This window comes from Mugil cephalus, chromosome 14 (genome assembly GCF_022458985.1).
Source record: "Mugil cephalus isolate CIBA_MC_2020 chromosome 14, CIBA_Mcephalus_1.1, whole genome shotgun sequence".
Taxonomy (NCBI): Eukaryota; Metazoa; Chordata; class Actinopteri; order Mugiliformes; family Mugilidae; genus Mugil; species Mugil cephalus.
In genome coordinates, this window is record NC_061783.1 from 16488240 (window position 1) to 16514132 (window position 25893).

Genomic DNA, 25893 nt, shown 5'->3' on the forward strand with positions numbered 1-25893 from the left:
CCTTGTGATACCCTGCGAGATGGTGATTGGAGGGGGGGGGGGAAGGGAAGACTGGGCACTCACTCTTTGCACGGCATCTTGACCTAGTTAGATGTCACGAAAAGATTTATGGATAATAAATGCTTCTAAATGTGTTCATATTACACTGAGACGACAATCAGAGCGACTTTAACACCAAACTGGTTGCAGTTACTGCTTTGGAGTAGCTGATTTAACGGCTGACGGCATCTGAAACAGAGTGCAGATATAGGTGAATGTATCCACACAGCCCTCCAAGCCTGCCTATGCGCACCGAGGTAAGTATTTCAGGGGTTATCTGGGGTCAGGCAGGGCATCTCAGGGATACCACAGAGCCCTATAAGCCTTCGCCAAGCCACGCGGATTTAAGTCGCAATCCAGTAGCAAGAGTGAACTGTTAACTTGACTGATTCCCCTTGGCTGCCGCGGCCTCCCTGCTTACCAGCAATAATGGTTTGCGGTGAAACATTAAACCCTTTCTGTGAAAAATACAGCATGTTGATTCAACACTATTTATCTCCCGTTCGCCGCTTCCCCACCTCTGCGCGTCTATCGTCCCAACCTCATCTTCTCAGCCCTGCATCCAGCGAGCCGTGAGGCCTGTGTGAGTTAAATACCTTTGGCCTATCCATCTCCCTCTCCTCTTTAACAACCCCACCTGCTGTCTTTTCTCCGAACCCAAGCTTCATGGACACACCAAGGTTACCCCCGAGCTGTAATTGCACATCTAATGATGCATCAGGAAGAGATAATCTAGCTCCTCAGTGGCAGATACACGTGGAAAAGTCTCCCAACATTTTTCCGTTGAATAGACGGGCCCTGACCCTCGGTGCTCGTAGCACGACACTTTGTCTTCTCATTCTTTTTCTCTTCAGACCGATTGGGTATTTCAACCACGCGGCTGAGACAGCAATGGATGTTAATGCTGTGCTTTGCTGTCAGCTGCTGCTATCATTACAAAGCCGAGCAGATGGTCTAGGGCAGGACCTGTTGCCACATCACATGCTGATGTTTGAATATAGTTTTCATTACTGCACAAGAAATCCAAAACCCATCCATCAGCAGTCATCCATCATGTGCAATTACCATCAGCCACTGGTAATTGCATATGACAAGCTGAGCTTGTAATAATGGATGTGCTGGTTCTGTTGCGGTACATGAATACTTGGGTTAGGTCTTGTACTCAGAGGGTGAAAACTGAAACTCGTGATTAGACCGGTAATCAGAATTAGAAGTTAATTTTTATGACATTTTCGAGGTCCCTGAGCTGCACAACGTATTGTCTTCTGCATACTGATGAGCGCACCCAGCTGAGATCGCTCGTGTCATTCCTTCTATTATTTGTGGAGATCTGTTCTCAGTCTAACTTAAATCTAATTTCGCTGTTCAGTTGAACATTACTCTAAATACCACCAACGGCCTCATTTCAAGCTAAGCCAGTCTGCAAATGGAGAACGCACACAAACTTGTACTGTATGAGAGCAGCGTTTTGTACGTTGGCTGACAGTGGGTGCCATTATTAGTCATGTATAACAGCCTTTATAGTACAACTGTCTTGTGTCTGTTCCATCAGTCCTCATTTAATATGAAGGATGCTGCTGTGAACTTCCATCCTCTGCCATAAAAACATTTAGACATCAAATTATACTTTACTGTCAGTGAAAATACCTTCAGACAGTGTGATTTCTGACGTCCTTCACTTGGAAGCTGTGTGGTTGTGAAGTGTGCGACTGAAATGATTTCACTGCCTATAATTAGTTGAGTGACTTCCTTGGTCCCTGGGTATGTCTTTATCTCTGTAATGACAAAAGTCATGTTGTCCTTGCAGCCTTGTTATAATTTTGAACAGTGTCAGCAGGTCATTGTAAGACAGGTTACTTATATACCATTTTTAGTTTACATTTTAAAAATGTTTTCGCGTTGATACCAAGGGAGGATCGAACCATCCCTTGGTATCCAGGCACGAGTCTATTACTAGAAACATAGTGTGCTCTAGATCTACTGTAGTGGATTCAGTGTTATGTGTTTCTTTGCAAAGCAAACTGAAGTAATTCCAAAGAAAGAAAGATGAGCTTTCAAAAAAAACCCTTGAACACGCTCAAATAAAGAATGGCTTCGTCTGACTAGCAGGTGCTGAATGTGAACAGAAAGATTGATATAACTTATTTCTCCGTGCACAAAACTGTCACTGTTGCAGGCTGTTGCACTAGGTGATGTTCCTTCCTTACCAGGAGCCATTAGCGTTATTTATTTTGAGTTGGTCTCCGATGTGTTGTCTTGCTGTTGGAATTACTCACCAACTTCCAAAATGGGTATTAATTTGCAGCCAAAAATGGTTCCCAACTAATGCGCGGTTTACTCCTGTCAGACTCGTGACGTTTGTTAAAACCTGCATTGCCCGGACACCTTGGAGTACTTAGAGCATTAGCTATACTAAATGTAAATGTGTCCCTGTAACATGCAAATCTATTTAAACTGCAGCAGCGTCTAATGACTGATGCTTTAATTGTGAATTAAACTAGGAAAACAAGTTATACAGAACAAGCTAATTGTCTTTTGTCAGACCGGATAAAAATAAAATCGTGTCTTCACCATAGGTAGCTGGAGTCAGCGGTTGACATTGTTAAAGGTAAGAAGCAACGATGCAAATGCAGACGCTAAAATAACACTCTCATTTACTGTGTTGTCTAATTGTGACAAAATCCTACTTGTTTGCTTGGCTGAGCTGCAGAATTTTCTTCTGAACACAGACAGGATTCTGGGCAGAAGGACATTTACTGTACTCCCACACTGCTTTTGAAATTATAAAATGAAAGTGTGAGAGCTTTTATTCTCTCTGAGCCTTAATTTAAAAAAAGAAAACATGCAGCGGTGTGCACGAGTGCGAGGTTTATCTCAGAGTGGTGCAGTCTAGGTGTAATGAATTCCAAATCCATAGCCTTTGTTTAGAAGACTTAAACGGTCTGAGAATTACACCGTCCTCCCTTAAGAAAAGAGACTCAACAAAGATCTGGACATGACGTTTTAAGGGTGTCAGTTCATGCTGAGTGGTGGGCTGTGACCCCTCCGGCTCCGGGTAGAATTCATAAAACCACCTTCGCAGCTGAGGCCAAGACTCGAGTGTTCTGCTTTCAACCTTTTACCCGCCCGCACTCTTTTTAACACACCTTTCCTTTGAGCGGCTATAACTCACTTTTTCGCCTCTCTTTCCTTCCAACCTCTGCGCCTCTTTTATCTTTCATCATATCCTCTCTCCTGTCCGCCTCGGCCTCCCTTTAACGTCTCACTATCTTTCCCGCACATCCGCCGTGCGTCTGTTCTCTGCTCCAACCTTTATTCTTACCCTGCCCCTCCTCTTTTTCATTCACAATCAGACAGGCGATCCTGACAGTCCTCATTAATTGTGTATGATAGCATTAAGTCTCTAAGCACTCGGACGGGTCACACCGTTTGGAAGACGGATGAGCCGATATCAGTTAATGTGACAGTCGAGTGCCTTTCTGTCTCGGCTGGTCCGGGCTGCCCTCACCCTTTTTATTTCCTTTTCCCACCCTCCACTCCCTGGAGGACAACTGTCAGTTGCTCTTTCCCCTGAGCCACAGATAAGGCAGGAAGGGAAGCTTCTCTAATGTGACAGCCCATAACAACAGCGGGCCGTCAGTAACAATAAGCCACTCTTGGTTGCCATAAGGACAATGGGCCAAGCGGGTAATGGTGATGCTTTTGCCTAATTTTAGTTGACGACATAATGAGCACGCCAATTTGGTGTTGATAATATTATGAGAGATTTTGGTGACCTCATTGCAAAATAAACAGATCAGGCGTAACATTGTGTCCTAATATTGTGTATAGGTCTCCGTTGTGCCTCCAAAGCAGTTCAGAGAATGGACATGGGCCTTCTGAGGGCGGCAAAGAGGATGTCGTCCTATGGGGATCCCACGGATACTTGATCAGTTTGGAATTTAGTCAAGATTTGGGTCTAGGTGTGTGGTCCACGTCTAAGTAACATCCACTCAGATGCCAGCTCTAAACCAGGTCTTTCACTTCTCCTCAGTGGTTTTAATGTTGTGGCTGAAAGGTGTGTACTTATGGCTATGATGAGCAGCTTTAGTCACGTCTGGAACCCGGCAGCCACAAGGGCTCCACTAAAGAGTTCAGAACTGCAAATAATTACAAGACTGGTGCTGTAAATGGAATGAAACCTCTCCATTAGACTGAGTCCAATCCTCAGAGCCAGGAAGCAAGACATGGTTGATTTTCATTGAAGCAGATTGGGTAAAGCTAAGGTCTCCTGGTACCGGCTAATTAGAGACGTGAAGACCTGAGTTTATTAGCGGTAGAGTATGGACTACAGTGAATACACATTAGGGATCACACACACTTAAACCTTAAACCTTTTTTTTCTTTTTTTAGTTCAGGCAGCCATAGTGAACTGCAGCAGTCTCTAATTGGATCTGGTGTCATGTATAGACGAGACAGGGGCACGAAACCTCTACGCTTTCTTTGCTTTGATTCAGTAGAGGCTTTTTTTTTTTATTTATAACCATATATTCCAACATTTTATAATAGCAGATTCGTCCTTTGTGAGCAAGAAATTTCAAACATTTGCTTGTTTCAGATTAATACTCCTATTGTTGTTGTAATGTGTGTGCATTGAAACTTCCTATCCTAGTTTTCTCTTGTTTATCTTTGGGATTTGAATTGTCCAGACAAGCAGTTTAAGGTTCACAAATGTTAAAACAAGGTAGTTCTAGTCCAATTTAACTTTGGCAAGCATTTCTTCCGACATGTTTTTGGCCTTGCTTAAAATGCAACATACTATTGGTTCTCTGGCAACATGTGCTCATTTATCTATATGTAAACCATGTTTTTCTAATGCTCAAAGTTTTAAGTTTAGGTTTATTTTATTTATACAGCACCTTAAAAGCAAAGAGCCTTTGCACCAAAGTGCTTCACATTCAACATGTCGTACAAACATGTGAATTACAGATCAGCATCAGTGTGTCGACAAATGAAAAGCTATTAACGCCCAAGGTGGCCAGATTAAAACGTGAAAACAGATCAAATGCCGTTGAAAGCCAAGGAATAAAAATGGGTCTTAAGGTGCTTTTTAAAAGCCTCAACGTAGTCAGAGCTCCTAATAGCTTCTGGCAGCATTGAAGGCCTTTAGTTTAACAATTTGTCTCGGAAGTTACCAAATTGATTTCTGTTGTTTCTCAAGGGAAAACACAATATGTGTTGACAATATCCCACCACTACATCAATATCTGATTAACTAACTGTAACATGAACAATGTTGAGCAACAGTCGCCAGCGACGAGTATTTTTATTCTTTTAAAGCCGTTTATGTTTGATCCTATTTCCCAAGCGCGTCTAGTGAACTGTGTGATATTTATGTCAGTATTCACCAAAGCTTTGTTCTACAAACCTGTAGCATCCAGCTGCACTGCATGGGGGGGTTTTTGCCCGGCATGTTTCTCTGAAGCTTGACATTCAGTTTTACGACCGATTTAAAATTACACTTGATTCGGTCTGACTCGTTACTGGTTGCGTTAGTTAATTAGCGAGACAGTTAGAAAGGAACATATTTGATCTGTCGATTCAGCACACTGGGTTTTTTAATTCACTGGGGGATGTGTAACTTTGGTAAATAACGAGAATCCCTTCAGCAAAAGAGACATGTTGCTGCTGAGAGACTCTCATTTGAACCTCTCCACTTTAAAGCCATGGGATATACTGTAAATTCTGGCACCTGATCAAGTGTATTTTCGTTTCAGTCCAGAAACTCTGAAGACGCTGTAGACTAAGCTTTTAAAGACTCCGCCGAGGCTGCCTTTATGTTCAGTTGCTACGGTTACATGTGTCATTTTCCTCTAGTGGGAGGTTGGTGTGGGGGGAAAAAGGCCGACCAGGTCCCTCCGCTTTCCACAACAGATGGATTCCCCTCAGTAAATCCAGTTAACATTATTGTTAATGGACACCCTCAACTCATTCAGAAGATGATTCATTCGTTTGTCTGTCTGAGTTAACATGGATGACTACAATGATATCTCTGCAGCGAACATCTGGGGGACGATATTGATCGAGTGCCGCAATTAATCCCGGAACCTCCTGATTGCTTGTGATGGGGGGTACCCCTTCCGGGGGGACAAGCCTCGACAATATTCCATGACAGTCCATCCAGTGATTGCCGTAATAGACCAAAGTGACAATCTAAAACTGACATTGCAATCAAAGTAAATCCCTATAACCCGTCATTTCTCACAACCTCTCTTCTCTCCTTGTGCCTTCCCTCAGGTTTACCCGGGGCTGATGATGACCGCAGGCCTCATCCACTACGTCCTCAACCTGCTCCACATCACGGTCCACATCCGCGACGTCTGCGTCTTCCTGGCGCCGGTGTTCAGCGGTCTGACCGCCATCTCCACGTTCCTGCTGACCCGGGAGCTGTGGAATCAGGGTGCAGGGCTGCTGGCAGCCTGCTTCATTGCCATCGTCCCGGGATACATCTCCCGCTCCGTCGCCGGCTCCTTTGACAACGAGGGCATCGCCATCTTCGCCCTGCAGTTCACCTACTACCTCTGGGTGCGTGCGCCGAACACCACTTTATTTAAATGTGCAATTATGCCGGCGGTTTAAGTGTCGCCATAAATCGGAATCATAGGCGAACGTGCTTCCTCCTGGGCATATTCGAAATGTGTTTAAAGTTGAAGTCCTGGATAAGCTCTTGTTGAGTCTTGCTTCATTATAGCCAGAAATATAGTCCAATTTCACTTGTCTCGCCTCAGATGTTGAATTATTTGTCTAAAGCCTTGAAAGGCATGCTGGGCATCTTTGCTCACAATGAGGAGCCCAGGAAACGACGCACTTCCCTGCAAAACCTTCACAGTAAGATGACCTTTAAGCGTAAAATGGAAAATATCGCCAGTTAAAGGCTAAAGGCTAAAGAGTCGTCCCGTTTACCGTCTCCTTTTTAAAATACACGAAGCAAACAAAGTTGTTTTATCCTATAAATCATCTAACCTTGTTGTGTTTGCAGTGTCACAATTTTCACCTATTTCATTCCCCCAACATCGATTTAAGTGTTACTTGGCCAGGTTATCCTTGTGCTGCTACGTAGACCTTTATCAAACACAGCGATTCCAAGGATGAGAAATTGTTGATTCTGAATACAGTTTGGATGTTTTCACAAGCTGCATTGTAACTCATTTCTAAAAACATCTACAGTAAATAGGAAGAAAGTAGCTTTTCATGCAGGAAGACGCCTGGAACGGTCAATTCACTCCATCCACTATTTCAGTTGCATCAGCAGCTGACTTCCAGCGCCCCAGCTGTATCACAGCGAATGCACCTTGTGTGTGTGTGTGTGTGTGTGTGTGTGTGTGTGTTTGTGAAACTGAAGAGCTCTGCTTTGCAAACTTGTTTTATCAGCAAGCCCTTCTTCCTCGTCGGTTTAGTTGACCTTGACAGGTATTGAATATTTTATTCATTAAATATTAAGCTGTAGCTTTTTTTTTTTTCTTTTCTTTACTTAAAATAAAATAATAAAAAAAAATGTCAATATTTCCAGTTAAATGGAAATGAAAGTAATCCACTAGCCTTATCTTGACATTAAGGAGCTGGGCTGGGATATTATATCGGCCTTTTATATTCAATATAGATAGATTAGGAGTGAGGCAATACATACTTGATGAAAATTTACCCCGCAGAAATGATTTTTCAGTCGCAAAGACGGAATTGAATGAAAAGGTGCTAAGAGACGTGTGAAAAAAGCACAGCAGAACTACAAGAGGGGGGGAAAAAAAGATGAAAGGAGGGAATATGGAATTATGTAGGTCTCGCTTTATGCTAAGAATACTTCCAGAGTATTGAGTGCACCAGACTTGAAAGACACGAGTTTCTAATGTTTTGAGGAGGAGGAGGAGGAACGTGGTTAAATCCAAGAGGAAAGCCGCAGATTCTCTAAATGCATAAAATAGCACAATTGCTCATGTTCTTGTAGATTGCAGTGATGGAGTAAAAGGAAAAAAAAAAAAAAAAGAGGTGGCAGGGTAAAGCAAAGCAGTTACCACACCTGCATGTTTAACCTCTCCTAGAGCAGGTGTCGAATGTGAATGCGACGGGACGTTTTTAAGTGAGTGCAAATTCAATATTGCAAAATACAAAATTGATTGCGGGGAAGTTATTCGCCGGTAGCGACTCGCATGGGCCTGTTTTTATTAAAGCTGAAGCTGCAAGGATCCAGCTGCTCCCACCTGCGACGATTTCTCCCAGACACGCATAGAAAAGGGAAAGAATACCAATCACTTATTGGCCGTAAACACCGGCGTGACTGCCTTACAGCTTTAATGCTACATAGGTATTTTGTCACCAGCCATTATTTTTGTCTTAAAACGCCAGACGTTACAGACAGATGGTAAAGATCGTAAAATAAATATAGATATTAAAACATCAACCTCGATTTACTCCTTTGCTAGAGTTTCTCATATGGTTTTATTTAGCAAGGTGCATTCAATTTCTCTCAATTTCTCTATTACATGATCCAATGCCACAATCCCATTGGAGCCGTGCGTGGAGCCACATGTCTATTATTGACCGACTGTAGCCGTGTGGTCGTAGGAAGCTGGTTCACATCCAACATAGCTGACTTGAATAAATATAGCATATTTATATAACCCATTATTTATTTATATTATTTATTACACCAGTGGTGTAATGTGACCACCTGCAGCTCATAAAAAAAAAAAATCCTGCCAATGCTTAAAACAGTGCGAGGCCTGCAGGAGTCACACAATTATGCAGATATGTATTTGGAGGCCGTATAACGCTGCGCATTAGCATTCGGGATAAATGTTCCGTCTCAGCTCGTTGTTGTTCGAGCCAATTACTGCACAGCGCTCCGTTGCAAATTCAGGTTACCGTTGGACCTAAACTGTCCGCGCAACTAATGCGAAGACATGTTTTCCCGGTCGCTGCAGATGCTTAATTGGTAAACATGGGAACTGAGTTTGATGTGTTCATGATGTGTGTGCGCGAGGATTATCGCTATTTATAAAAGGCTTGATATTAAACTTGGAGTCGTTTTGTATATGAAGCTCGGTGTACACACAGCTTGACAGTAAGTGGAAATAGCAGCTGCAGAAAGACAGTCGGAAGACGCCAGCCGTATTAACATTTGCCATTTATTTTCCATTTTCAGTTTAAAGTTGCACGAGTCTCCTGATCAGTGTCAGTTTTTCATCCCCTTTTTTATTTTTTAATCATGATTAGTAAACACTAGCTGTGAAAATGCTTTCTGTAATCTGCTTGTGGAAATATCCTACAGGGATTTTCTTCACATGATCCATTTGCTGAATGGCTGCAGCGCCCATTGGTAGAAAGGCTGATTAGCTGGCACTTTTAACTACCCTTGTCCGAGATCGGTTGGGTTCAGCGGGTTGACAGAAAATAGCTTTCATTATTCATGCCGCAGGCAGTCTTAAGCATTACCCGTGGCTCTTGTGCTGTTTGTTCAAATTTTTTGTAACCTTCAAGCTGTTGATCTCACTTTTCACTCATGTGTGAAGACGTGCCGCGCGGTGGAAGCTTTCATGCAGGTGGTGGTAGTAATGCAGGTCATGCCGCGCCTCGCTGCTGTTTGTCACAGTGTAACGCGATTGGCAGTGCAGTTGCCGCCGGCTTGGAAGGGACCTTTTATCCATCCGAGGATTTAGCCGTCCCACTTTGTGTCACTTTGTCAAATTGTGCATGGGTGCATCTCCGCGTGCGGTTTCAAGGTAGCATGAGTCACTGCCGGGGGTGTGCTCGCGGACAGCTTTTCTCAACCCGCTCGCTCTCGCTGATCTGGCGGTGACCTCCGGTTTGCCGTCCAGGTGGCTGCCTGGGCACGACTGTTGTGTCTGCAATTAAAGTCAAAATAGGACACCGGTGTCTCCGCGGCTGTGCACTGGCTCAGCAGAGTGAAACCGAACTGCTGCTGCTGCTTCCATTCGAGGGGACAGCCAAGCAACTTGGGGAAATGTGTGCACGCTTCGAGATGTAGGAGATTAAATCCATACGAAGTACAAGTTTTTATATCACGTTTTAAGGAGATTTTCCATCTCTTTAACCTCATAATGCACTTATTGAAATGCTTAAAAATGATAAATTCTACTTTTACTTTTGTAGCATTTTTCATGTATCCATGTATAAAATCAGTGTCAATGAATTTACCATATATGACTCATTGCCCTTAAGTGGTAAACAACATGTATTTAGACCATTAGAACTAGAGATTGACCGATATATCGGCAAGTCAATATATTGGGCCGATATTTGCGTTTTTTACTGGTATCGGCTATTGGACGATACACGGATGCGATGTATTTATTTATCTATCCCCCCAGCAAGATTTACAGACAGGTGCATCCATCCACAGACGGCCCTGTGCTGGTGGATACAGTCAATATGCTGTAGACGCTGTGGACCCGTGCAGCCCATACATTCCCTGTCCCCAATTAGCAGAGTACTTGTACTTTTACTCAAGCACCCCTAAAAATAAGAGCTGAGTTTTTAAATTTAAAAACTTGTAATATTTGTGACCTTTGTGTCATTTTTTTATCATGTAAATGGAGGAAGAAAAATCAGTATCGGCTCCAAATATCAGCTCAAAAACCTCGGCAGCATGTATCAGCCAATGGTAATGTAAAAAAAAGAAAAAAGAAAAATATATGTCCAAAAAAAATCCATATCGGTTGATCTCTAATTAGAACATTAAGGCCCAATTCAGGCATTTGTCAACATACACATTACCACAGTAGACAGCATTAGATCACTTCTTCATGGTACCTGATAAAGCAGTTCCTCCAGTGTTAAAGCAGAGATGGACCTTGTAGACCACATTTGACCCTGATTTGACCTGAGAATGTTTCCTTGATCTTCTCTGGATCTCTGGACGAAAACCACGTGCTTCTCAACCTCACTGAGGGGCACAGGGACGTAATTCAAAATGTGTGTCCCTAAAGGGTTAATTTAAGCTAGTGACAGGTAGGAAGCCACACGTATTAAATGCTTGAGTAAAACGAATGAAACATAAAGCCACGGCAGCTCCCGAGGAACCCAACCAAAACAGTTTGTCTTCTCTAACTCATATTTAAGATTGAACGGGAAAGGTTAGTTAGGCGAGGACTGAAACTCTGCAGAGAGCTGCAGTTGAGTTATATTTATAAGAGGCTGCCTGTGACTTTGCATTGAATCTGAATGAATTATATTGAGGCATAAACAGCTGAATAATAAAAATGATCACCCACGCTTGACACAGTTCTTTTTTTTTCTCCCCCCTGAGTTAATCAGTGAAAAAGTGTTTTGAATTCATCTGAGCTATGAGTCAGTGCCAGATCATAACGTCGCCGTTTGACCTATAGGGAGTCATCCGCAGACCCATAACCATTCGTCTCACCCCTGCCTGTGTATTAGGGGTCGTCTGTTTTGTTTCTGCATCATTATAATGGCCTCTTGTCATCTTGTATGCGTGAACAATACATCTCCGAGTGAGCCAGGTGTTCCTCCGCAGCAGCCATCGCTGCCTCTTAAGGTGACGTGTCACCAGTGGAGCGATGGCACGGGGGAGAAAATAAAATAAAATAAAATAAAATCCCCCTCTGCTCATCTGCCGCCACTCACATCCTCTGTTCTATTTGGCACGGGCCCTGAAAAACAATCATCCCGGCCATGCCCCACTGCTTCCCATTATCAGTCTCATTTACCCACATTTGTCTTTGCATTTTCCTTTCCTCCCCTTCGCCTTTCTTCCATCTCGTCTCCCTTTAATTGTCTTTGTCTTCCTTTGTCCGCGCCGTTCTCTCGCTCTCGCCGTGTTCCAGCGTCCTGCCTCCTCTTTTCTTGTTCTTCCCACCTTTTACTTTCCCTCCCTGCATCTCATTACCGCTCGCTCCTTTCTTCCACTCTTTCCCTCGCCTCTTCGCGCCCGTCCTCTCCCCCACACGGCACAGAAGGGGAAAAAAAAAAAAAAAAAGTAGAACGCACAGAGCTGCTCTCTCAAGTCTCATCCCAATCTTCATTATCCGGCTTCTTCATTTTATCCGCTAATAACCCATTCAACTCCGCTCCCTTAATCTCTGTGTTTACCCCCCCACAAACACGCACACACTCGCGCGCCCCTTCCACAATCTATAATTGAATCCTCCCGCACACGGGAGAGCCGTTCTTTTTAACGCCATAACTCTTCGACCACGCGCGCAGCCGGTTGCTCATCCACTCTTAACCTCGTGCACCGCGCCGACATTGTTGTAACAGTAATTCGGCTTTTTTTTGCACTCGGCTCACATTTAATTAGAAGGACTGGCGTCGCACTGTGTGACTTCTGTGTCCTCACAATGGCGAACGGAGGCTGGGAGGGCGTTCGGAAGAGAGGGGGCCGAGGCACCAGTTGAACGTCGGCCACTGAATGGTCGACACGAGGCTGCTTTGGCACAGCGTGACTGGGAATATTGTTTGAGGACGCAGCGGCTTGTACAGTAGCTGCTGTCATCCCTTTCTCTTTGTTTTCACTTTGAAATAAAAGGAGCTGACGTAGGACGGGACCGTTCGTAGAAACAGGTGTTTTTGGTGGCTCTGCGTTTTAGCTGTGCGCCCTCAGGTCCCACTTTATGGGGTGTATATACTGTATATCTAGGACTAACGCGGTTCTATATTAAATCCACGTTGAAGGCTGTAATGTTCAGTTTGCCTTGGAGCCGTTTGAGATGTGTCGCTTTAAGTGTGTGCTCTTTTTTTTTTGTGGGGCTGTTAAATTTATATTGCAATATACTGAGAGGTATTTCTAGCGTTTTGTCCGGCCCATTTATATCTGCTAGTGCACACGCACAGCCTTCCCCAGCCCCTTAGCCTAATTTCAGCTGTCTCGTCTAAGTTTTTACCCCAAACTTAGTCTAATTTCAACCCTTTAAGACCTAAACATTCAAAAAAAATAAAATGTTAGGTATTTGCAGTATCGTAACTCAAGAAAGGACAAAATTCAAACACTGGGAAGTGATGCATCGCTGCTGTTGGCTGCAGACCGGGGAGACCAAGGAAGAGTGAGTTGTTTGGAGGAATTTGTTGGTAAAAACAAAGTTAGTTATGCCCTTGAGATGTCATGAAGGTCTTCCAGACAAAAGCAACAACATCCCAGTGTTCAGCCATCACTCTAAATTTTGTCAATAGCGCAAACTACTGTGAGTTGCGGTAATTCAAATACCACGAGCTTTAACGGATCTCCGGTAATCCGTTCAATTATAAAGGGTTAAGTCATAACCTTCAGACAGCCCCGTGAAAGGGTATGAGAACGAGCTCAAACTGGTTGTAGCAAAGATAGATAGCATCTTTGTACTGATGTATAATCCAGCTTTGTGATCTGAAAGGGCTCCACACCAAGTCTGGCCCCAAACTTAAATAGAAAAGTTACAGTTTGACTTCTGACAACCACCTCCCATCCCCTTATAATCTCCGGCCCTGGGGGAACCAAGTATTTGGCCGTTATATATTATTATATGTTAATACTGGCAGCCTCTTGTGTGTTTCTGCTTTTAATGTAATGATACCTGCAACATCATTGTTATGTGTCAACAGAACAACTCATTTGAAGACTCATTTTTGGGGTCTTGCTCTCATAATGTTCATGATTCCCCATTGGTATTTTCTTAATTAATTGTTTAATCGTTTTCACATGTTCAGTTAAAGTCAAGTAACTTATGGAGCTAACAAATTCCTCTTCTTCGTTTTTGCTAATCACACCGTGTTGGTCAAAACTCTGCCCTGTAGAGCAGCTCGATACCTGGAAACTCCCCCTTTAAAAAGCAGTGTGTCTCTCCTGACTAGACTTAAATTATAGAATCAATGCGCCAGCCAAAAACAGTCGGTAATTGCTGCTGTAATTATTGCTGCCACATGAGTTTATAAAAAAAAAGGGCCAGACCTACAGTTTGCACTCTGAGCAGGATTAAAATCAATGAGCAGGGTATGTAATATTAAAGCTACCTCTTCACCCTCAGAGAAGAATAATTCGGCCAAACGAGGCTTAATTGTCCCGTCAAGTATTTTTGTTTCATACACCTACAGTACAAAGCAGCAGGTTGGTTCTTTCGCCGGGTATTGAGTCGGGGTGCGCCACCTTGGCATCTCCTCTTGTCCGTGCGTGTAAGTGGGTTTTTAAATGTTAATGTGTACACTTGCTTGCTTTATCAGCCGAGGGCTCGGAAGCAGAGCTTGTTTACAGGATGTTGTTGATGGTCTAGTCTGAACGGTTCTTCTCTTTCTTTCTTATCTCAGCTGGATGTCTCACATCTGCGGCGAATATTAAATCGCATCTAAACATCAACAAAATGAGCATTTTTTATCACTTTTAACTGTAAATAAGTTGACGTGAGAGTGTCGGTGTTGGTGAAGGAGAGAAGCCGCGTCGTTGGTTGCTGACAGTGTGCAGCAAACTTTATTTTCCAGTGTCCTTGAAAAGACAAACTGTGGGTCAACACGTTTGAAGTTGAAGTATGTTTGGACAACACACACCGCTGTGACTCCTGAATCATTTTTTTTTTTATTTTTTTTCTGTTTTCTGTTTCCTCTTCAAGGTGAAATCGGTGAAGACGGGCTCAGTATTCTGGACCATTGGCTGCTGCCTCTCCTATTTCTACATGGTAAGAATATTACACGTGTAAACACTGACGCAAACACACAGCGTTCACACTAACAGACGACTGATTTATACCATAGGCCTTCAACAGGGGGTTGATTGGACATTTTTTATACATTTTATTTATTTAATTTTACCCTACAAGGCTCTGGCACGGCCACCCTACTGATGCACTTTTGAAATAAATGTGGATAATAATGGACCTGCGTATTATTTGAACAGCTTAATATTGAATGCAAAATGATAATAATAATGTACATTTATAAATAGCACAAGGCTGAGTTTAATATAGAACACATATAGAAGGTAGGGCGTCCCTACTTAATCTGTTTGGGGATCCTTGGGCTGGAAAACGTTGAAGACCCTTGAAGAAAACGTTGAAGACACGATTTAGACTGATTGAGGAACTGATTAATCCTTTGATTGGGATCTTCTCAGTGGGGTTTGGTTTAATTTAGAACTGTAACAACTTTTCCATTAATTGAATTGCCAATCAACAAAAGCGTATAATTATTCATCAGTGCCTCTGGTATTATATTTTTGTGTAGAACAAACAAAACTATGCATCTCAGAACTTGTTAGAGATATTTTTTTCCCATTTCCTTTCATTGTTGATAGAATTAATTGCCCATCATTAACAAACTAAGATAATGAACCATGCATCATTCATCACATTCATCATATTGTTCAGGCCTTACCATACTATGAAGTTATTATTTTGTTCCTGCAGCTGTCTTGTGTTAAATGCTAGCGGTGGTGCCATATTTGAACACTATACAGTCCCTGTACCAAAGCACATAGGGTCCAATGTGTGCCTGTAGGTGTTGGAACTAAATGCGTTTTTCTTCCCACTTTACACAAAGCTCGTTCCGATTCACAACAAGTCCTCTATAATAAACCCGTCCCCGAGATGGTGCTGTCAGAGCGGCTGTCCTTTGTCCGGCAGTGACATGGCAATGCACAAAAAACTGGGAGGAGCTGTTTAGCCGGTGTTTTGTGCATTATTTATGAATTCTGGCACAAACCCATCAGGGGGTGGATGAGCGAGATAAGATAAAAAAAGAGAAAGAGAGAGAGGAGCCACAGTGATTGTGTGAGGGAGCAAACCCATGAAAATCTCCAGATTCTTCCTCATTCTAGGCCAAATCTCTGTGGCCGCCAGTGAGGCAGATGTCAAATGAAACAGATTACTGAAATCCAGCTTCATCGATCACACTGAATTCAAGTGGGGGTGGGGAGTGTGGGCAGGGGGGAGGGTCTATTGAGGACTAGACAGACGAGAGGAGGGGGCAGAGGAGTGACGAGAGATGAATAGAGTCGCAGACAAAACAGAGCGGAGAGGGACAGAGAGGTATGAACAGATAAGGAGGAGAAGGATAGATGGGGCAGAGAGATGGGGAGAAATCCTGAATGACAAAGAGATGGAGAGGGAATTTATTGTGATGTGTAACTTCCACACTGTCCTAGTTGGGAGCAGTGGGAACATTGAGTCTCCACGCTGCTTTCTCCTTATTACCTCTGCCTCTCCTTCACACCTGCTCTTCGCCTCTCCTGGATGATGGGATTTTTCTCTGTGCTGTATCTGCAGCCCACCCACATCTGCAGATGAGTCGCGCGGAGCAACAAACTTGCACCGCACACCTCCATCAACTCCGCCGGGTTTCTGACAGGCCGCGCTGTCTCCTTTTTGGTCTACCACACAGAATGTGACACCCACCGGTTGACCCGTCTTGCATTTTTTAACCACCCTTCCGCTTTGTACTGTCAGTTTAATCAGGTTATTGCCGTGGCTGCGTTTTCCCATGGGGCTTCGATGAATGTCACATTGGTAAGGCAGATACAGAGGAGGAAGGATCCTCCATCTGGATGCTGGTATAATCGGAGGAGGAAGAAGAAGACAGGGTGACGAGATGAGATTAAGGCCACGTTTACAGAAATCTGATTTTTGTGGGTCCGTCCATGACGGATCCGGAACGTTCTGTGACTGGAACCGCACCCTCGTGAATCCAGGTCCCAGGGTGAAAAAGGAAAATACGGAGCCTGTGCGGCGGATTCTTTTTGTCAAATAACAACAACAACAACATCAGTGATGGACTACAGGCCTGTGACGGTGCTGCGTCAGATATTGACCCTAGCTGGGCGGCCAGGGCAGTAGATAGATGCTTCGCCACAACCATGAGCTATAAAGGATTACAGACTGTATGTTTGTATACGGTCCACAGGGTTGATGCACATGCTCCGCCTCTTCTTTTCTTTGCCTGAGTTCTGTAGCAGAAACCGTGCCATGCATTCCCCTGGGATATGTACTACAGGCTTTCTACAACTAGCAATGGATCCACCTTTATGGAGGAATTCTTGACACAACGCCAAGGAAACCCGGAGAGAAAAAGATTGTTTTGCTACGTGTGAACGTGGAAGAAGAACGGTCGCAGCTACCGATGTACTGGAGCCACAGGAACCTTTCTGGTCGCTGCTCAGCATCCTCTTTTCAACTACTTACCAGTGACACCAGAATTGGTGAGGCTGGGGTGAAGGGGAGAATGATCCATGCATCAGGGATCAGCTGCAATACCTGTCAGTTCAGTTCCCGTCCAGTTCCACTCTTCTCACTCAGCCTTCCACTGCCGCCTCTAGCAGAATAACCCATAACATCGGGGTCAAGTATTGATCGAATGTTCTGAACACAAAGTTCTGTTTAAAAGATGCTTCTTGCTTTGACTTCTTTTTGCTGCGCTAATGGCGTGGCGGGGATGGCGATGTTGGTGGATTGTTTGCTCTACCTCTTCCACCCACACCAGAATATCTCTGCAGCTGCAGCTGCTGAACGGATTGACATTAAATTTGTATGAACATTCACGGTATCGGGATTCCATTATAACCTCATAAGTGCGGCGGAATATTATTGTGGGATCAATGAAGCGTGAAAAACAAGCCGGAAGTTTGGCCTTTGCCTAAGGTGTAGCCCGAAGTGAGCAGCACCTGGCTGCGTAGACAGCCATGCACTTACACATTTAATTTTCATATTCTAGTGCAGCCATCAGCCATAGAATAAACCCACTGACAGGTGGAGAACATTACAATGCAGTGTTCAGCCAGGAAACTTTAGTTTCTGACATCCATTTGGCCTCCCCCTAGCAGAACAGTGCTTCCTGCCAATGAGCAATAACTGCTCGGGAAATGTTCAAGGACCACAAGGAGCTCCAGACCTCCCCTGATCCCAATCCGATTGAACATTCATGGGATGCACTGCAGCAATCGCGATCCATGGAGGCTTCATTCAACAACCCACGGGGCCCCCAAGTATCCCGGTGCAAGACAAGACACCCCCAGAGCTTATGTGTCGATGCCACTCAGAGCTGTTTTGGCAGCACAGGGGACTCCTACTTGGTATGAGTCGAGCGGTTTTAATGATGTCGATGTGGCAGATCCATCTAGACATACGGCCTGATGTAGAATATTTAAATATTTAAAGACGTCCCATCTTAATGAACTACAAAATCAACAAATAGTCACACGTATAAACATACATATTAATTTCTGTAAATAGCGAGCAATGCCCAACAACAGAGCATGTAGCAAGCACTTGTGCACGCAAATACACACACACACACACTAAAACCCTTCTCCCTGCTGCCTGCTGTGTTCTCTATATCCTCTTCAAAGTGGCCCTGTGGTCATCAGATAAGCCCGGTATAAAATGCAGAGAGCGATAACGGCTAAAAGACTTGGCTCCAAACATTTTCTGATTCCTGCCCTCTCCCGTTACCCTGCGGCTTGGGCACAGGGCTCGCTGTTAGAACCATAATTTCAAACGGCTCATTCATGCTTGCGCACAGAGATTTATTTATTTATTTATTTTTTTTGGTCATGGGCATTCAGCTTTGCATCATCCTCTAATGTGACCAGAGGGCAAAGGTGTGTTCAAGTTGCATCGTGCGGTTTGCTGAATGCCAGAGATGCCGTCCTCTGACTTTAGCAGGATGATATCTGAAAGGAATTTATGAATGGGATTTTATTTTATTTTCAATTTTACTGTGGGTGGGACCCCAGGGGCGGCTGTGAGGCTCGTTCACTCACTAAAATATCTAAACTATTAACTGCATTGTCATAATTTTTCTCAACACACATTTGAAATCCCTAGAGGACGAAGCTTATATACGCTGATGATCCATTACCTTACCTCTAACACTGACATTTTAGTGTTTTATTGAAATCTATCTACACTTATTGAATGTATTACCATGTAAATTGTCGGCACTTTATGGTGCCCAGGGGATGAATTGTTATCATTTCAGTTTATGTTGGCGGATTCCTTTCAGCATCATCTTTACCTATTACCTATTTAAAGCGAAATTCACAAATATTGTGAACATTAACGCACCGAGCGGAAGATGGTGAACATGGCAAAATTATTCCCACCAGACACATACATGATCTTTTATGCCTCTGAGTGTTTATTATTATGCTGACGTTAGCGTTTAGCTCAGGGCACAGCTGTGGCTAAATACGGTCTCGGAGAGCTGCTAGCGTAGCTGTCGACTCTTCTTCTAGAAATAGAAGTCGATTTTTGGCGCTATGTTACAGAATTAAACCCACAATCTCATAAACACGGAAAACTCTGCAACAGAAGAATAGATCAGACTAAATCATGCTCATATTTGGAAATGCTTGCAGTCTCGTTGAGCTGTTCGACCGTGGCAGGAACACTTTTGGATAATGGCGACGGGGATCTTTTCTACTCTCTTTCTCCAATTCAGTGACCTTCCTTATTCTATTCGAAGGACCTAAGAAAAAGCGTTATGTAACTTTGACTTTCTCAATCAATAATGCACCTCACTAATGTCAAGGAGTCTAACTCAGAGGGATCAATATTTCAAAGAGCCTGTTTTATTAGGTTTACTGCGGTATAATCCTTGGGAATTAACGAAAATCATCTTCTTTCTGTGCCACGTGTCTTTAAAGCTGCACTGCTTTCTATTTAGGAGGTTCGGATAAAAATCTTAGAGTGATTCATGTAGATAAAGTGCGTTTGATGCTGTCAGGAAATCGCTGTTAGCTTTGGTTAAATGTTGTGAAGTGGGGAATTCTCACGCACTCCCCCCCACTTCCTGCTGCAGTGCATCCTCTGGTTGGCGTAACTCGACGCACGCTTGCTAAAACGATCGCAGCCAGACATGGTGTGTTTAGGCTTGTTGTGGAGCTGGTAGCCGCTGTCGCTTTGTTTCTCCCGTGTGTTATGTTTTCAATTAGTTTCCAGAACATCACTGACGGAGGCTCGATCTGACATCCCAGTGTCAGCGCGGTCTCAAAAATCGAAGGCATCTCTGGTTTTCGTTCAAGTTACGGTTCACATGCTACTAATTGTCTGTCACCGTCTGAGAGAACAGATGCAAATGACTGCCTGAAGATCATTGCACCAGCAAGGAGTTTATCTACATTTATTTATTTTTTCTTTTACCTTAACGTGGGATATTACTTTTTATCAATGAGACATGACATCCCTGTTTTCCTGTGATTGCCGTGGTGTAATAAACGCTCCATTCATTGTACTTTTCAGGCGCAGTTGGGCTCTTTGTGAGAAACTGTTGTGAAAGGATCAAACCATTTTCGTATATATGCAATCCACTTTCCTGTTTCATTCACTCTCCGCTGTCCCCGCCTCAATCTGGGTTTCACGTTCTACCACAAAGCTGCTTTTCACTCGTCTCTGTTGCCGTCTGAAGACCGTGGTTTCTCTGTACTCTTTCACTTTTCACTTTCTCTTTCACGCCATCCTCTTCTGTCTCTCTGTCTGGTGCTCTCACTACCTCCATTTGCCCTTTGCTGCAGACAAGTGCAGGCAATTGAAAACTTGTCAGTGATGTTTTTTGTGGAGTCGTTTTATGGCCCACACATCCACATCCATCCACAGGCCGTGATGCTTAGCAGACCTCAAAAACGCTTCAAGTACAGTTTTAGTGGAGCTTTTAAAGTTATTGGTGCATCTCACATTTTTACATCTAACATGTAAAGTATTATTGCCTAGTTTTTATAGATTCTATGTACGTTCGTTTGTCTTTTTATAGCGGCGTGCTTTTCTTTAATAAGATATCTTCTTCTCATCCACTTGGAAACGTTTCCTTAGGCGCTCGGAAACTGCCACAGACTATTGTTTAGCGTTTTATAGCCTAAGCAATTAGCTGAGTATTAGTCAAAGTAATTGGCAGGATAATTGATGATAAACACAGTTTGATGCAATAGTGAGTGCAGCAAGGAAATGATGTGAAGTTGAGTGGTTAAATTAAAAAATAAAGAAACGTCTAGCAGCTTGATTCCAGTGCACATATATTCGGTGCCTCCAGGGGTTAAACATTGATTGTGGCGGTCCACCTCTGCGGGAGTTGTGGGCAACAAACGGCGCTGAAATCACAATCTACAGTGACTCTCAAGCATCTTTACAACGGCATGGCACAACACACTTGACAAACGAGGATTTATTTAAACCAGTAACCAGTTATGCAAATTCTTTGGGTGATTAGACATTTTTCATATAGTTTCCCCCCCAAAATTTAAATTTGTTTAAATACATATTAACATGAATCCAACACATTTTAGTGAAGAGATCACATCATTCAAGTTCATATTTAAAACTGTGGATTTAGTTTCTTCATTGATGCAAACAGTGAATCTCTTCTCATTTGAATTAGATTTCTTTACTGTAGCATCTTAACAAGGATTGAAGGTGTGAAATATCTAAATCTAAATAAAAACTATTTCCACTTTCAGTATCCACCACATGTTTACTGACACATCTTTGTGTGCGTGTGTTCCAGGTGTCAGCATGGGGAGGCTATGTGTTCATCATCAACCTGATTCCTCTGCATGTGTTCGTGCTGCTGCTGATGCAACGCTACAGCAGAAGAGTCTATATCGGTAAGGTACACACACACACTTTCTTTAACACAGACGGAAGCAATTAAACCAACAATAACTCTCACTGTGTGACTTGGTCTTGAAACTCATATGCAGCAGCTGACAAAGAGACTGTCTTCAGTTTCCCCCCCTCATTACAGTAGAAATGTTTGAAATGAACACACGGACGTCGACTACCGCGGCATTGTTGCCTCAGTGTTTGACCCCAAAACAAGCTGAAATGCCCTGCACCGCCCTGTGCTCCTCTCGCACAACAGCAAGCGTTCCATCATCAGCGGTGCAGACATCCACACGCCCACACACCACTTAACTGCAAATGCTACCACCTGCTACCTGATACTCTTTACTTTATTTATTTTTTTTCGTGTCTACTAGAGCGATAGCGAAGATGGCAGGCTTGATATCCCACAGAGCACGTGACCCCTCTGGCACATTATCTGTTGGCTTAGAGAGCTGGAGCTGGAGAGAGCAGACCATCCACACATAAGGCCGTCAGCTTAGCCCCGAGCTCACCACGGGCTCTTCTGTTTTGGTCAAGATAAATGACACCAGGTCAAGAGTAATTTCTGCATATGTTGCACTTAAGCCTCTTCACAACGAGAGGGCTTTGGCCTTCCTATACTCTGTCTCCAAACGTGTTTCCACTTAACGAACCAAGGTTTATTAGACGAGCTGGAAAAATTTCCTTCAGTGTTTCCGTTTACATGCACGGCTTAATGGAGCTTTGCGCGAAATCCGACTTTCTGAATGCTGCCCTTTGTATGCAATGGAGAAAAAGAAAAGATATGAATATGAGATATGAAGGTCAATAAAGATAGGCAACCTTGCCAGAGAGACATCATTTTATTCTATGTCTCTCATTTTTGGACTGAACAGACCCTGCAGCCTTTAGTTTATGCTGCCTCACCTTGAGAGACGCAAATCTGTCAATTACTTTTTTTGTGCTTGACTCTCTCAATCACTTCCTTAATGGACATCACAGCTAGGAGCTGGAGTCTGCCTTGACCCGTGGTCCTTTTTAGCCAAGTATGTTTAGCTTACAGTCAGTATTAGTCAGTATTACACCTTGGCTTTAACATCAACACATATTCCAACCAAATTGCTAACAACAGCACAACAGCTCCAAAATAAACTGTTGACAGTGGTTGATTGACAACTTGCACTATTAGTTTGCCAGAGAGAGAGAAAAATCAATGACTGTAATGTGTTGGTGTTGAGTGATATAGTAGATGGATCTTTGTACGGTGGCTGTTTAAAATAAATAACAATAAAAGGGGTAACTCGACACACCTTTGAGTACACGCATTTTCCAGCTTCCAGCTCTGCAAGTGTGGGAGCGTCAATGTATGGGCTGCACGGGTCCGCAGCATTTACAGCAGAACAGGGCTGCCCGTGGATGCGCCTGTCTGTAAATCTTGCCTTGGGGGCGGGGCGAACACATCTGTGTAACAGCCGATACCACTACCAGCAAAAAACGCAAATATTGGCCGATGTATCGATGTATCAGTCAATCAATCAAGTTTACGTTAAGTTGCGTGCACAGCACAGCTGTCGTGGAGCAGGTTTACATGCCAAGTCAGATTAACACGTTTACATGCTGGAGAAAATCGATTTCCAATTGCATTATCTGGTTGTCTAATTCGGATAAGGAGAACTCCGATTTTAGTCGGAGTAATGTGTTTACACGCGCTTAAGTTGTCCAGTTAAAGTCTGATTAAGGCAGTAATTTGTTTAGTTTTTTCCCCCCCATGCATGTAAACGTACTGACTGTTTCTCAAGGATGTCTGCAGTCTGTGCAACAGCCAAATGCACCTTTTCGGTAACAAATGAAAGGAGGAGGAGGAGAACATTTGTAGACACATTCTGATGACAGATAAGATAAGACATAGCACCTGCTCTATTGCTTACCGTGCTTCCTCCTCGCTTCATATCCCCCGCTCTTCTCTCCGGAGCCAGGTGTCTCTCAGTCGCAACGAAGGAACATACAGAAAAAGTGGGGGGAGAAAGAAAAAAAAAAAAAAAACGGTTTAATAAAATGCCTCGCAGTCTATGTTCCCTCACAATTCATCTCTCTCTCTCTCTCATTCTTGAGTCAATAGCAGATGTGGGGAAAAGAGATTGCTGAGGGCGGTCACAACGACTTCAAAAACGAGGCACGCTCGTCGGGAAGAGTATGAAATCTTAATTAAGCTGGCGCGCGTACCAATCGGTTCCTCCGAGCTACAAAGGTGGGAGTTGCGCTGTTCTCAGTGCCCTCGTCCCACTCCAGGCCTCCCTGCCACACTGCACCCCGCCGGTGCCCATTTTCCCACTAAATGACATTAGATTAGGTATTTTGTATTTACTTCCTCAGAGGGAACGACACAGGAAATCAATGGACTTTAAATACCTCCAGTGAGGTTGATTTCCCTCAGCTTGATTCTGCTATATTTTTGTTTGACTGTTTGATCTCTAATCTTTCTTTCTTTCTTTCTTTCTTTATTTCTTACAGCTTACAGCACTTTCTACATCGTGGGGCTCATACTGTCGATGCAGATCCCTTTCGTCGGCTTCCAACCAATCAGGACCAGCGAGCACATGGCTGCTGCTGGTAAGTCTCGCCCTCCCCGCTCCGCTTTCTTCCTGGAAGAACAGGTTCCCCTCCAGAAAATTTAACGAGGAATGTCATGCCAACTGATGATGAAGTCGGCGGGTTCTTGGAAATTATCACAGCTCATGTTCTAAGCCATGAGTCGGTCATAAAAATAGATGAACAAGGATAATTGTCTTTGTTAAAGCAGCGATGAGTTCATTTGTGCTGTGTCACATGTACCTAGATTTACATAAGTTGCAGATTATACACAGATCAGACATAACATTATGACAGTCTTCCTCATATTGTGTCGGTCTCCCTTGTGCCTCTAAACCGTTTTTAATGGTTAATGTTATTAACGTCTCCTGTCTGTGGTTTTAATGTTATGGCCGATTGGTGTATATGAAGTAATTGCGCAGGCTCTGTACAGTTATAAAGACATGGATGCAGAGCTGCCTTAACCCTCCCAAATGTTGTGTACCAAGAAGGAGTTTAAGGCTGCATTTCTAAAAGATGTTATTATCCCGACCAGCTTGATATCCAAAACACCTACATGTGCACATGAGGGAATTGTATCCCCTCGTGTGGACGTTGTCGTCACGCTCCGTCTTTAGGAGAAACACGACGTCGGCAAAGCAGAAATATGTAAGCGGCTTCACATGCCGCCCGTATGGGTTTTCGCACTTTAAGTACTTTTCATTTTGGCTTGTGGGTAGTTTATTAAAGCTTGTTGAGTTGCGCCTCTCGAGTAGGCCCATCTGCTGCCTGACAGCACGGATGGGCGCGTACGTATGTGCGTGATTCGTGTATTCATTCACAGTTGTTGGCAGCTTTAGAAAGCTGAGCGGGGGCCCCTTTGGAGATTTCGCTGAACGCTCCACCAGGTGTATATTGAAGTGTCCCCGATTTCTCCTCGCTGTCTGCGACACAGACAGCATTATGAGACGCTTTGAAGACTGCACCACCAAAAATTATCTTTTTTTTTTGGTTCGGTTTGTTTGTTTGTTTTCGGTTCCCCGCTATCTCAGAGAGCAAGTGTGATTTTTGCAGCAGCTGCTTAGAACATCTGGTGGAAGCGTTCGTGGAGCACGGTGGGAGACGGGGAGAGAGTGACGGGGCCGCGGACCTGTCGGTACCGTTGAGATGTCGGCCCCCGAGGCAGGGAAAGCGGAGTTGGATGGAGTGACAGGCATGTTAGAGCCGTTGCCGGCTCTCCGGGAGACAGGCGGGGGCTTAACCTTGGAGACGGGTGAGACCCGCTGTGGGTGGTGGTGGTGGTGGTGGTGAGCTAGCGGAGGAGATTTCACATATGATTTGTGAAAGAATGGAAAGCGACACCCAAAAAAAAAAAAAAAAAAAAAAGAGTGAAACTAGGCTTTTCTCTTGTCAATTTTTATATCGCATTCAGCAGACAAACAAAGAGACGCACTGGAGAAAACAGCTCTGAGGAAATGACAGAGCAAAGCAGTGGAGGACCGTGTGTGACTAAAGGAGCTGCAAAAGTAAGATGAGAGGAAGAGAAAGAGAAGAGCTTATTTACACGAATCTGCCTCATGCATTTGAAATATGTTGTCCTGCAGTATTTGTCTTTCGCATCTGCATGAACAGCCAAAGGGGGGCTACCGCAAACCGCTTTGTTGAGAATCTCCCCTGAAATGACAATGGTGTCTCTTATCCGTGTAAACCTGCTTTGTACCCCGTAGGAGGCGGCATCAATCGAGGC

General features: G+C 43.8%; 1 protein-coding gene across 1 annotated transcript in view; it reads left to right on the forward strand.

Moving 5' to 3' along the window:
* LOC125020030 (dolichyl-diphosphooligosaccharide--protein glycosyltransferase subunit STT3B) overlaps nucleotides 1-25893 on the forward strand; it is an 80750-nt gene that overhangs the window by 35715 nt on the left and 19142 nt on the right. The window contains exons 3-6 of the mRNA XM_047605230.1: nucleotides 6316-6603; nucleotides 14625-14690; nucleotides 21499-21598; nucleotides 24090-24188. Coding sequence (XP_047461186.1) covers nucleotides 6316-6603; nucleotides 14625-14690; nucleotides 21499-21598; nucleotides 24090-24188 — 553 coding nt within the window. The remainder of the gene's footprint in view (nucleotides 1-6315; nucleotides 6604-14624; nucleotides 14691-21498; nucleotides 21599-24089; nucleotides 24189-25893) is intronic.